Below are 13,292 nucleotides of genomic sequence, written 5' to 3' on the forward strand. Positions count from 1 at the left end.
GCAGGCAAAATTACATGCCTACAAACAAACGGAACTGTTAGCTGCTCTTTCAGACTACTCGGCAATGCGTAGAATCTTGCGGTTTTTGGTTGGGGAAGTTTTAAGAGCAGTTTTACATTTCCTGGCTGGGGAGAGACATGTCACTTTTACAAAGAGACGGAATGGTAAACATTTCCATCCAACAGTTACCTGAATGGTTGTTTTGAACTTGGAGAACGTTTTTGCATGTGGATTTCTTTTCCTCCAAGTTGGTGCATTATGAGATCCTGAAGTATATTTGTCTATAGAAGAAACATATACATTGTTCCTTAATTTCTGCTACAATTTCAGGAGTTTCTCTTAGCCCGATATGTGAATTAAATGTTGAATTAAATATCACATTAGCTGAAGTATCAGTGAATGCATCAGGTGAATCATACATCATCTCTGAAATACAAGCTAGTATTAAATACAGACTTTCTCTCTAGTGCTTTAAAGATCATTTAATCCTGCAGCGTTCCCGTCAGGCTCCCAGGATCTTCCGAATGAGGCGATTCTGCCACGGGCATCCTTGACTTGAACACAGTGAACGTTCCCGTGTTGAGAATCTTCCCAAAGGCATCAACTGCTTTTAGATTAAAGGAATCCATAGTCCAATCTCCTTTTTTATCTCTGCTTGTGAAAGCACTAGATGCAAGGCAATATTATGGTTTTGTGCTAGGCAGTTGATTTTGCATCAGAGTATGCTGCCTAACCATTTTGTGTACAATTTGGTTAAAAATTACTATTATTAACGCTCTGGTTTTCTGTTAATTCCAGTTTAATTCCATCAATTCAAATTATTAATTCCACAATAATCCTAAAATTTTCCGTTTATATACAACATGTAAGTATTACCGTAGTTTTCCGTCCAAAATCTTGTATTTGTGTCAAGCTGATTCTTTTGTTTGGAGCCTTTCCCACCATATGGCTCAGGTATGGCTGAAAAGAAAGGTAGCAGAAACGGTAATGGTTGCTCTTCTGACAAAAATGCTGATCACCTTTTTTTTGAAATGCTCTATCCTTTTTTAACCTGGAAATTTGATAAGATGTATTCTTCACATTAGGGATATTCTCTCTGTAATCTCTATACCAATCTGTCCGCATTTAATCAAAGCAAACATTCAAAGAAAAAAGAAAAAACCCACAACTATTCGTCCCCGAGGCGAAGCAGTGATGTTGGGATTCATTTCACTTAACTTTATTCATCTTAAAGTAGGGCTTACGTGGTCTGAAGGAAGTTGCTTTTATTGGAAATTAAGGCAGGGAGGCACCTCAAGGTGGAGATTCAACCCAGCTTAAGAGAGGTGACTGAAACTGGCAAGATGGAATCACTTTCTTAACTTATGGTTATTTCAATTATTTACCACTAAATTTCTTGAGGAAGTGACAGATGCAAAAACACAATTATCCAGAGTAACCATGGAAACGGAAAGTAGAAAGGCAAATAAGACCCAAATGAAGTACTAGATTCTGTGAAGCTATATCAGCAACCTAAAAACAAAGTGAAAGATGTATAAATTATGGTTACATCGGAAGCAGATTGCCAAAAAGAAAGATACAAGACTCAGAATCCAACTGGTAGGCTTGTTGTCAAATTTATGACATAGTACGTGCTATGAGGAGGACAGTAGAGTATTTCAAAGATGGAAAAAAGAGGAAGGAAAATACCATCCCGCATGAATGGCAGGAGGAATGAATTCAGTCCTCTGTACCAACATTAATAATGTGCAAAAAATGGTAACAAAAATCACAAAAGTTTACACTACATTTAAATCGATAACAGAAGTTTGAATAAGACCCAAGCCCTTGTTTATTCAAGATGACAAATAATCCTAAATAATGAAAACAATCATAAATCCATCACAATCAAAACTCCAGTGAAATCCTCGTTGTGGGAAAAATACCGTGCAAAGCAAGGTCATTCTTTCATCCCGTGCTGGCAGGAAAAAAGTTGAACAAAAAACGTTTTTTGAAAGAAATCTGAAATTCTACTGCAAAACTACTTCTACTATCAATATTTAGAGTAAAAAGAGAAGTGAAAGGTGGACTATTCTGAGGTTTATTAAATATTTCAAAAGAATAAATCACATAAAAGATGCTGTAAAAAGTGTTAGTGTATATCAGCACACGATTGCATTCATCCCTCTTTGTTGGCCAGAGAAATGAATTCCTGCTATGAAGGTGGCTAATTTCATGACTATTCTGTCTGACTAATTGAAAGCTTTATAAAGCTTTACGTTTCTGTCTGTGGATACTGCTGCAATTTACTTGTGAAAATTATGCTGGATCAAATTTACTCTTGCCCGTATTTAGGCATAACTGACTTAATATTCATGTGCAGTGACAAAATCGAAAGCAGCACAATACAGACAGGTATATTTGAGGCATTTTAAGAATCCTGTGTAAGCAGGAACCCACCTGTAGATCCGTTGACCTTTGGTTCTTGGGTGATGGTGACAGTGCGGTAGACTACATATGCAGATCTTCGAGGTTCTGAAGAATTGAAATAAGTCTTTCTTCCAGTTTCTCTCACATAAGGCATAGAAGAAGCAGTTTCATCATCCTTACTTTGACCCCCTTGTTGGTAACTTGGTTTTACTTTGGGGCCTGAAGCGTGAATTCCTAAAAGTGAAAAAACAAACAAACAAAAAATGTGCTATTACTCAAAATGTGACCTATTGTTGGAGGCTGGAAGACAAGATTAAAAAAATGTTCTTTGTGGATAGTCCAATGCAAGTATGGATTATCCGTATTTGACACTAAGAACAGAAATTAACTAGGTGGTGCTAAATCATCTAACAGTTTCGTAAATAAAAGTGAATAAGCCAACAGTTTTCTCAAAATACCTTTGCCTGCTACTGTATGAGGTGAATTTCTTGGCTCCTCGGAAATCCATTTCTTTTCCTTTACTTCTTTACAGTGATGGTTCTTTACCAGCTCAGTGTGGTTTGTTTCTGAGGGATTAAAATGACACATATTTACTTTTTCTAAAGCACGCAAAATTTTCTTATGCAAAAATGCTGTGGTGTTTTGAAAACCTAATGTGCCACTTCATACACAGGTCTTCTTGGGCAGAACATGGTTTTCCATGTTAATTATTCTAAAAGTATCCAAAAGGATACTTTTCCCCAAAAGGAAAGCAAAAGTGGCTATATTTCCTCTAGCAGAGTTCACGGTCGCAAAATCTTGAAAGCCAACTCAAAAACTGACTATAAACACATAGACCAACACTACTTCGAACTCGTACAATTGCTTTGACCAGTGCTGGCTCAGAATGCTTCTCGTTATGAATTAGAAAATCTTCATGAATACTGTATTAGGGTTTACAGTTTAAAACTACAAACATCTGCTTTACTCCTTTATACACATTTGTAATAACTGAGAATGCAAAGTTGCATGTAATGTATGTGCGTGTGTCCCAGGGGGAACAAATCCTTTCCCAAAGTCAAAGTGTGACATCTACATGGGAACCCAATGCGAACAGACTCCAAAGCATGGGGTGAGAACTTCTGAGTGTCGTTACAAGATAACTCAGTCAGCAACAAAACAGGAACCTTAATATGTTCCTGCCTGCTGGTGCTTAGTTCTCATCCCTTGCACATGAGATATGCTTTGCCTCTGTCTCGGTTGGATCAGTTCAGCCACGTGTTGTCCTGCAAGCTGAACAACTAAAATGACGTGGCATAAAAAATAACTTCAATTTATAAAAGAGTTATTTTAGTCCTCGGGCACTTCAGTGATAGAGTTCAAAGCATCAGCCCACTCATAGTTTTAACAGCTGAACTGGCATTGCTGACATGGTGACAAACACCATTGCAGAAATAGCAACGAATGGCTGGAGATTCAACCTTCCTACAGTAGCTTTACCTCCGATGTCAACATACTTAGTGACTAAGAGTATTACACTATAGACATGTCTATTTTTTTTTTTAGTATAATCCTAAACCAAGCAGAATCATAAACAGTGCTTTTGATTGTTACAGTTAATGGTGCAGTATGAGAAGGAGTCTCTAGCACATAAAGAACAAAGAATAACTCAAATATAAAATGGTGAAGTTTAATGCGTGCATATTCAGTTATTTTATTTACCACATGATGTTCAGCAATGAGAAGCTAATGCTAAAGTATATTACCTCCATTTTCAAAGGATGTACAATCTGTTCTGGGAACACTCTCTATTGGTGCTCTCCTTCCTGAACTCTCTTCTTCTCTTTTTGTATTATTAAATTTTGTCGGAATTGTGGTACCATCACCTGGAAAGGCAACAGAAAGAGTGCTTTAGCGGCTTGTGTGTAAGCACAGGGAGTGGCACTGCCGTTCTCTTCCTCCCACTGCTATGAGCTAGTGATTGCTTTAGTGCAATTTCCTCTGACCTCTCATTTTATACTCTTCTTTCTCTTTTGTTGGGTATTTGGATCCTGTCTAGCATAACTGATGTATAACTCTCATGCTCTCTAAGAAAATACCATAATACACAGGTTAAAGAGGATTATGGCTCCAAAGTAAAGAACCAGCTACAAATTACCTGCTCGTTCTTTAGCTTGTCACTTTTCATGAATGATATTTATGAATCCTGTCTGATCGAATTTATGGTATTTTCAAGATGCGTGTCATCATAGTACCTAAAACCTCAGAGAACTCAGTTGAAGCCATGCTTTGGGGAAACATCTCTATCGTTTTTCTGAATGTATCTAATTATAAATAAAGGCATATCTTAAAAGCGATATTCATGTATTTGTTACTGATTCCCTTGTCTCTAGTCTAAATACATCTAAATACTTGCCAGAAAGAGCTTATCAAAACTATTTTAATAACAAACAGAAATAAGAAGAAAATAATAGAAATAAGTAGAAATAAGAAGAAAATAATTTTGCCCAATTCTATTGAACAATTTAGGCTGGCAAAAACTGTCAGTCGCAAAAGGATGACATGGAGACAGTGTTTCCGTTCCCATTTTTTATTAGCACATCAGCCTACTCAAACCTGTTTTACATAAAACAGTATTACCAAGATTTCTTCCCTGAAATTTACACTACTGTGAAAATAAAAAACAACAACTTTTTATTTATTTAAAGGAGCAAGTCATATTTCGTCCCAGCAATTTTGATGACTTATGTACTGGTTACTCTGGTGTCTTGTTATAGTAAGCACATAACTCTCTCCCTTAAAACGGAATTATGTATTACTTACTCAGTAAAAAAAATAAAAAACTTTTTTTTTGGTCATCCACTTGGTCAACATGAAAGAGAAACATAATAAGGGAGGTAAATATTTACTAATTTGTATTCCTTTGACCTTAATTCTGTTGGATAAAGCCCAACATTCAGAACAGAATGGAACTCTCCTTTTACTATCTTTTACAAGACACTTAAAGGGGGTATTTACTTAATCTAAATTTAGTTATATAAAAGTTTGATGTATCGCTACATCTCGTCACCTAGACACCCAAGATAGCCAGCAGAGAGTGCGGAGCACTCATCTCGCCTTTCTTTGGCACTATCTTATGATGCAATAAATAGTCCCGTAAGAGTGCCTGCCTCTCTCCATTTACAGCAGAGAACCTAGATGAGAAATTTAAACTCCATTCCTAACCTCAGGATGCTTAAAATTAGACTACATAAATCTTGATCTTGAAGAAAAATTATATGAAAGACCTTATATGTTGTGTCTAGCAGGAAAGTACACGTAGGGTTAATAGCCCATTTCTACCTTTTCCATCTACAAGTGAAGCAGGTAGTCACCACGTGTGTGACACTATAGATAGATATATGTATATATATGGGGAAAGATTAATGAAGTATTTTTATGCTCTTTGCAATATGCTGTCTTTTCTTGTCACTAAATTCAAAAAGAGGGGAGGAGGGGCAAACTATGTAATAGTTTCTCCCTGTAACAGTAGTTTTAAAAGTGGTAAACGTTGTCCAAGAAGATGAAAAGCACTTGCCTTTCTGCAAGTCTCGCTCGGTAGCTTCCAAGGGTAATAGCTCATTTTCCTGAGGTGAAGACACAGTTTTCGTTGACTGGTGTTCGTGAGGGTACTGAATCCTGTAATACTCTCCTAAACATAGCCAAGAGGGAAAAAAACCCCAAGGTTTACTATATTGGCAGCATTGCTGTTCAGGAAAGAGTGACCAATTTCATATTTACCAGATTTATAGCATATTTCCTTTATTGCTCTTTCCTCTTCAATATCTTCAGCAGTCTTAGGCACCCAGTCAGAAACATCTGTAGGAAATATTTTTGAAAGATTACTAGGTATCTATACAAAGACCTTCAACAATTCTTAATACTCAAATACCATAACGTATTTCATTTTGGTCACGATTTATTTTTCCGACTGCAACCGCTGCTTCTGGACAGAAAAATGATTCCTTAATGTTAGGTATTTCCAAGTGCAATGGAATTGCCGTTGCAACGCATATTAAGAAGCTAATGGTTGTTGATTTAAAATGATTCAAAACCGCCTTCAGTACTCATTTTCAAAATAATCCTTCCTTTACACCCAAAAGGAAATCTTCTGATTGAACATGTCACCAGGGAGTGCTTGTCACAAGACCTCTGCCCAGAGTTACTGTCCTGTAATGTCTGCCGGCAGAGCTGGTGAAGTGAAGTGCTCCTTATCTGTCTCAGTTAAGGCTACTAAGATTAGCAAAGCTCTACTTTTTATATTGTTTCAATTAATGTGGCTTCCTCAGACCGAAAGCGAGTTAGGAAGCACTAACAGGCAGCCCTGCCAGCCAGCCTGAAGGGCAGGGGGAAAGTGAAAAGCAGCTTGGGGCTGCCTGAGAACTAGCACAGGAATTTGCGGAGTGCACGCGTGAGAGTAGGTCGTTCTCTCTCTTTCACTCTCTGGGAATGTGCAATTCATTCCTTCCCTATGAATCTCTCCTCTCCAAGTGAGATACAGTCAACGGTTTAACGACATTTGAAACACTAAAATATATCTATATAAAAATATATACACATACACATTCAGTAACACTATTGAAGAGTTGTATGGATTCTCTTTGCTAGATTTAAGCATGACATTCTGTAATAAAATGAGACTGCCTACAGAGTTCAGGAAACGAGTTGAACAAATTATTTAAGTTGAAGTCATAGAACTGTCTCTTGCAAACAAAGCTGTGACTTCACCTTCAGCGATGAGTGTGTACAGCCCCTGTTCAAAAGTTTGCTTCCCAGGAAAGAAGTACCTCCTAAACTTGTAATTTTGTCCCCAAATTTTGAGAAATTTTGAAGAGTATTTGATGGCCATCTGAATTGTGGATCACATTTTAAACTCTATTTAATGAAAAAGAGGTATGTGGATTATCCCACTATTGAAATACACAGCTAGGCATTTCACAGGAGTTCAAAAATGTTGCCTCACTCACACCTGGTGGCTACCAGTTCCAATATTTTGGGGATTAGCTGGAAACTATTTCAAAAACTTGTCAACAACTCTTTTCTAAAAACGTAACGGTTATTAGAATGGATCAGTTGTGAAGTACATTGCAAGAGTCGAAAAAACCCATTCTACTTCCTTGTAAAAGAAAGAAAAAAACTGTTTACAGTTCTCTTCCTCTTCATCGTCCTCTTCATCCTCTTCGTCATTGAGGTTTATAATCAGTGGAGGGTGAATTGGTAGTAAAATATGCTCTTGATTTCTGAGTGGTTCTTGACGGTGGGCTGGATGCAGAATCCCTTCTTGGACACCCTGTTGCAATGGGGCATCTGCAGAAAGGAACATTGTATTTATGTTGTTAGGAGGGAACTAGAATATCAAATCCAGGCTCAAGACCAGCAGGTATGGTTTTGAAATCATTATCATACTGGAGGAATCATTAACTAGACAGATTGTGCCTTGTAGGCAAAATCTTCTGCGGAGGTTGGCAAAAGAGCATCTTCCAACTACGGAAAGTAGGAAAACACAGATAGATATTTACAACACAGGGAAACGTGTGATTAGTAATACCTGGGCTGAAGTGAGTAAAGGAGTTTAGGACCCCGCCTGTGAAAATATGTTTCAGAAAAAACTTTCTTCAGAAATACTATTTTTTTCAGAAAACATGCTGAGTAATAGGCAGGCCTGTATCACTCCCCATGGCATCAATTTTGAAGAATTTAGCAGTGCTAAGCACAGGATTACCCATTTTCAGCTTGTAGACATTTTTTTCTCTCCAGATTTTCTGAATCACAACTTTCTGTACTAAGTACAAAATGTAGATTTTGAGAAAGAATATGAAGTTCATGAAAATAGGCACACTTAATTAGAAGAAAATCAGAAACAATATTCTTTTCCTTAGGAATTTGTATCTACCCATAACGTCTGCAGCAAAACTATTTCAGTACTGGGATAGCACTTTCTGAGAGCCAGGAAATGCGCAACTGACTGAAAATAAAAATGGTGAGCCTATCTCTATTGTGCAAGCTGACCAATTTGCAACTATAGATAGAATCAGGGTTCTGTGCATTATATTAAAAATATTGAAGTTGGATATTTTTTCCAGTTTTGAAGACATAAGATGAAGCATGGGCATTTTCTTTTGATCCAGTTGTTATTCCTGTGCATCTCTTGCTTGCCTACGTTCAGCACGTGTATCATATTAAACCCATTTTAATAACACTCCTGCAGATCAGATTTGTTGTATCTCATGCAAGAGAAAGTAAGGTACAACACTTTCACTTGATAGAGCCTTTTTCAGCGTCCAGAATAGGATAGTCTTAGCTCCAGGGAGTGTAAGCCAAACCAAACATTAGTTTAACAAGATTTCTGAGTATTACAGCGAATAAGTGCAGTTTTAATGTTTGCAATGTTATTGTGGAAAACGCACGGACTTTGAATTTATACAGATTGCAGTAAAAAGAAGAAGGGTTGGGTCCATTTCCTCGTTCTGATTGTTGGACGTTGCTCTTATACAGGATACCGTTGTCCATAGTGCCTCTTGGGCATAATCTCTGACTCACACCATGCGCAGAAGCGTGCCTACGTGGTGTTTGCGACAGCGCTAGCTGCCAGGGGCCGGTGCTGTGGATGTGGGAACTCTACTAAAAGCAGGATGGACGCTCATAGAAACAGCACTCAAGTTCTGGCCTCGGTCCAGAACTGTTAGGCTCAACATGCCCAGATATGACAGGCTTCCTTTTCCTGGGGGAATTTCAGGAACACAAGGTGTTTGCTTCTGACTAGAGGTCTTTCTGGACTTCTCTTATGACACCTGCCTGCAGCTCTGGAGATAAGGCCCATGAACAACTATATTTCAGTCCACTTGTTCATGCATCTGTGACAAGTCCTGCTGACTTGCTCTCACTCCTGCTTCCGCCCGATTTCTGACAGCTGTCTTGGTTCCCTGCCCTGGACTCTTCCTCTGTTCCAGGTTCCAGCTGTCTACCAGGACTCGTGGTAGACAAGAGGTCCTCTTAGAAAGGACTGAGGAAAAAAACCCAAATTGTAATGGCGTTTTTTTCCATCAATAATCTGATTTTCAGATATTGTACTGCCTTACACACTGTAACTGTACTTCAGTAGCCTGCATCCAATGTTCAAACCTGGAAAATTTATTCAGAACGATGAACTGGAAATACACCTGCACACACAGCGCTGTAATCTGATGTTATCTATACAAGGGGTGTCTCATCCATGTAACAGGCTGTGCTCTACCAACAGATATTGCTACTAGTGGCCCTACCAACCTCCTCCCCCCACCACACACGCCACTTTCCATTTCTCTTAAATGATTGCCTGCCTACTAACCATTTTCACTACTAGAGAGAGTTAATCTAGCAAATACCCAGGTAAAGCAACATTTTTGCTCCACGGATCTGAGCAGCCTAAGTTGCCATTTCTGACTTCATCTTTCATGTCGCTGATAATTACAAAGATCCATAACGTGACAGCTAAAGAAATTCATGTGGCAACCCTATTCAAATGCCAGTACAATTCCTTTCTTTGCCTTGGACTGCTGGGATACCAGATCATACCTGATTGATTTGCCATGGTACATTTCTTGACCTTAATATATATTATGTAAGCCTTCAAAGTAAGCACCAGAAGGACATTTTTGTGTATTTACTTACGCTAATGAACAAATTGTTGAGAAAATATTTTTACTCACTGTTACTAGGTGGTAAAAAAAGTCCATTTATATTACGAGGTTTGCTATGATGGAAGGCACAATTGATCCTCACACAGCCTGAGGTTTGTGTTTCCCAGAAACAGGAGTTGTTGCTGTACTTTTGCTGCAGGAGAAAACAGTTTTCAGGTATTGTAAATATAACCATAAACATGGACTAAACGGATTAATACACGGTGTACTGCTGTGAACATATGACTAAGATTTTGTGGGACCACGCTCTGATATTTTAGAACATTTAAAGTTATCTTTAAAGTTGTCTTAAGCTCCTGATAACTCTAAAGTTGTCTTGAGTTAGGTCAATGGAGCTTTCATGATGTAAAACTCTTCCTAGATAAGAATAGGAGTAAAGCAGTCTACTTACTGTACTGCAGATTTTTCATGAGATGCTGGGAAGAAATAAAATCTATTAGACACTTAATTGACATGTGGCTGAGTTTCCTTTCCTGCACAATGGGATAATCGAGTCAATCTCAAATGAAATCTGCTGTACAACTGCAAATCTTACACTAGTACTCTCTTACTATTAAAGGGTCTATGGGAAAATAAATACTAAGAAACAAAACCCCGAAAGATTTCAAAAAAACCCTGAAAACCTAAAAATTTGGGAATTTGTAATCCTTGCACAGGCTTGTCAGCCTTGGATTACAAAACAAGGCAAAAAAACTTTTGTACCAATTCCCATTGGAAACATCGACTTGGCAGGAGAAAATCACTTTTGTTTTCAGACTAAAAAATGTCTTTGAAGGGACTTACTCTTTTATATCTTTATTTCCACATCTCTAAATCTGCAAAACAGATGTGAACTGATTTTGCAGACATTCAGGTAGTGGCTATAAGCAGAAATTATAAACATGGCCAATTTAGTCAGAATCAGTATAAGGCTGATCCAATAAGAAAGATGAGCGATGAGTGATCTTTGTGCATGATTTTTAACATCTGTGTTCCTTGAGTACCTGATCCGAGTCCACAGGAGAAGTTGTCCATAGTTTAGATGATCATTAGCTCTTCTCACCACTTCCGAAAATCAGATGTTTGACCTACAGATGCTGCCATGACCCAGACAGACTGACATATCAACTTCTAACTTCACATCATAAACCTCCCTTCCAACACGCATATATCACGAATATCAAGGATACAAACCACTCTAAAATCTACAGCATTTACCTGTGCATAGGGGGAATGAAAATGGAAACATAGGTCACTCGCAGCCGTGGCCATTTTCACCTCTTGTGCTTCTCCTCCACTCTCTTAATACCAGCAGAACATACATGAAAACGTTAAAGCGATCAACATTCAGGCAAATCGTAACCTTATCCTGAAGGCAGTAGTTTTCTTTCAAAAAATGGACCTTCAGGACCTTAGCTCTGCTGCTTTTTTGAATCAAAACTCCAACAGACAGCAAAATACACTTGAACAAAGGAGGTGGTACCTTCTCCAGGCTTGTTGAACCGACGAAGGCAGTTGCTAGCCGGTATAGAATGTTACATTTCCACGGTTGCCAACCGCTCCTCCAGCTCATGACATCAGCATGATGGCGCTCTGTGACCTGTCCAGCTTGAACATCTTCCTTTATCTCCATTGCTTCAGAGTAAAGGACGCAAAATTGGACCGTTTCAAGGAGTCTCCCCTTCGGTGTTTCTTTAATGTGAAATGGAACAAACCCATTTGTCAGGGCTTAAATAATACCCAACTTCTTGCCGTAGGAACTGTGGTCTTAGAAACAAATCTTTGATACCACAGAGACAAACCTTATTCTTTGACTCTTTTTTAACTACAATCCTTGTGCCCAATGTTTTCCTTACTGTACCCCTTTCTTTGGGTGGGGAAACGTGCTGCTTCCTGTTAGTACACTCTTAGCTGTTGCCTGCATACATCGTTGGGGTTAATTGCTTTTTCTTGCTTCCATGATGTCCACTGCCACAGCTAAAGCAGAAAGAACAGCGTACGCTTGTGTCCCTAATTGACACCTCTGTTCTCATTCGGGTCCTAGGCTGCCTCTGAACAAAAAAGTCCTAGGCGCGGAAAGGAAGTTTCAGTCCTGGAAAATGGTAAGGCATACTGTTATCCTCAGGACATGGGGTCAAATTCACAACACCGAGTGACGTCAGTGACTTGGAGGTGAACACTTCAGGGGCCGGAGACTCCCTGGGCACAAATGGTACAAGGCTGGCTCAGCGGTGGTAACGCCCAAGCTGGGGGAGAAGTACGAAGACATTGAAACGACTGGAAGTCTTCTACTCTCTCTAGGAGCCTGTCAGTTTGTTTGTAACTCAAGTATGAGCGGATGGCCCGAAGACTAACTGCAAAGGAAAATTCCGCATGCCTGACCACTGGGACTTTGGCACTGGAATAAAGTGATTTCTGCAGGAATGACGTCACCTAAGTACAGAATGAAACTGCTCACTGAGATCAAGGTGGGCAGTACTGGGCGAGAGCTCTGAACAGGGAAACGATGTGAAACGGCTTCCACAGTTCCGTAAGCCCTACGACTGACTGGGGCACACGGGAATGAAAATTCCGGAAAGCAGACGAGGGCCATGAACAATGAACTGTCTGCGGGCAGGAGCAGCCATAGGAAGAAAGCGTCAACACTGCCAAGAGCTATCCGAACAGGGGCTCTTTGGAGCGCTACAGCTGTGCCTAAATGCGGCACAGAAGAAGATACGGTCAGGAAGAATTGATTCTGTATCGGGTTTGCGTGGCAAGGTTTTGGTAGCGGGGGGCTGCAGGGGTGGCTTCTGCGAGGAGCTGCTAGAAGCTTCCCCCGTGTCCGATAGAGCCAATGCCAGCCGGCTGCAAGACGGACCCACCGCTGGCCAAGGCCGAACCCACCAGCGATGGTGGTAGCGCCTCTGTGATAGCGTATTTAAGAAGGGGAAAAAACCCGCTGGGCAACAAACAGCAGCTGGAGAGAGGAGTGAGAATGTGTGAGAGAAACAACTCTGCAGACACCGAGGTCAGTGAAGAAGGAGGGGGAGGAGGTGCTCCAGGCGCCGCAGTGGAGATTCCCCTGCAGCCCATGGAGGAGACCATGGTGAGGCAGGCTGTCCCCCTGCAGCCCATGGAGGTGCACGGTGGAGTGGATATCCAGCTGCAGCCCATGGAGGAGCCCACCCCGGAGCAGGTGGGTGTGCGCAAAGGAGGCTGTGACCG

At 39.9% G+C, this 13,292-nt stretch overlaps 1 protein-coding gene across 1 annotated transcript; it reads right to left on the bottom strand.

Annotated features, from left to right (window-relative positions):
• Nucleotides 1–482: 482 nt before the first annotated feature.
• On the bottom strand, nt 483–11,718 carry LOC142078089 (uncharacterized protein C12orf50 homolog). Its single transcript, XM_075140618.1, has 8 exons — nt 11,569–11,718; nt 10,116–10,290; nt 7,573–7,734; nt 6,169–6,246; nt 5,966–6,079; nt 4,155–4,274; nt 2,440–2,643; nt 483–607 (listed from the first exon to the last, which is right to left on the bottom strand). Exons 1-8 carry the CDS (start codon nt 11,716–11,718, stop codon nt 483–485), a joined length of 1,128 nt encoding a protein of 375 aa, XP_074996719.1.
• Nucleotides 11,719–13,292: the final 1,574 nt, after the last annotated feature.

This window comes from Calonectris borealis, chromosome 1 (assembly GCF_964195595.1).
Source record: "Calonectris borealis chromosome 1, bCalBor7.hap1.2, whole genome shotgun sequence".
Classification (NCBI taxonomy): domain Eukaryota; kingdom Metazoa; phylum Chordata; class Aves; order Procellariiformes; family Procellariidae; genus Calonectris; species Calonectris borealis.

Coding starts and splice junctions, on each gene's coding strand:
- LOC142078089 (XM_075140618.1), bottom strand. CDS start 11,718: ATGGAGATAAAGGAAGATGTTCAAGCTGGACAGGTCACAGAGCGCCAT. Junction 6,247..7,572: donor CGATGAAGAGGAAGAGAACT/GTAAACAGTTTT, acceptor TATTTCCTACAG/ATGTTTCTGACTGGGTGCCT. Junction 608..2,439: donor AAAGGTCAACGGATCTACAG/GTGGGTTCCTGC, acceptor TTAATCTAAAAG/CAGTTGATGCCTTTGGGAAG.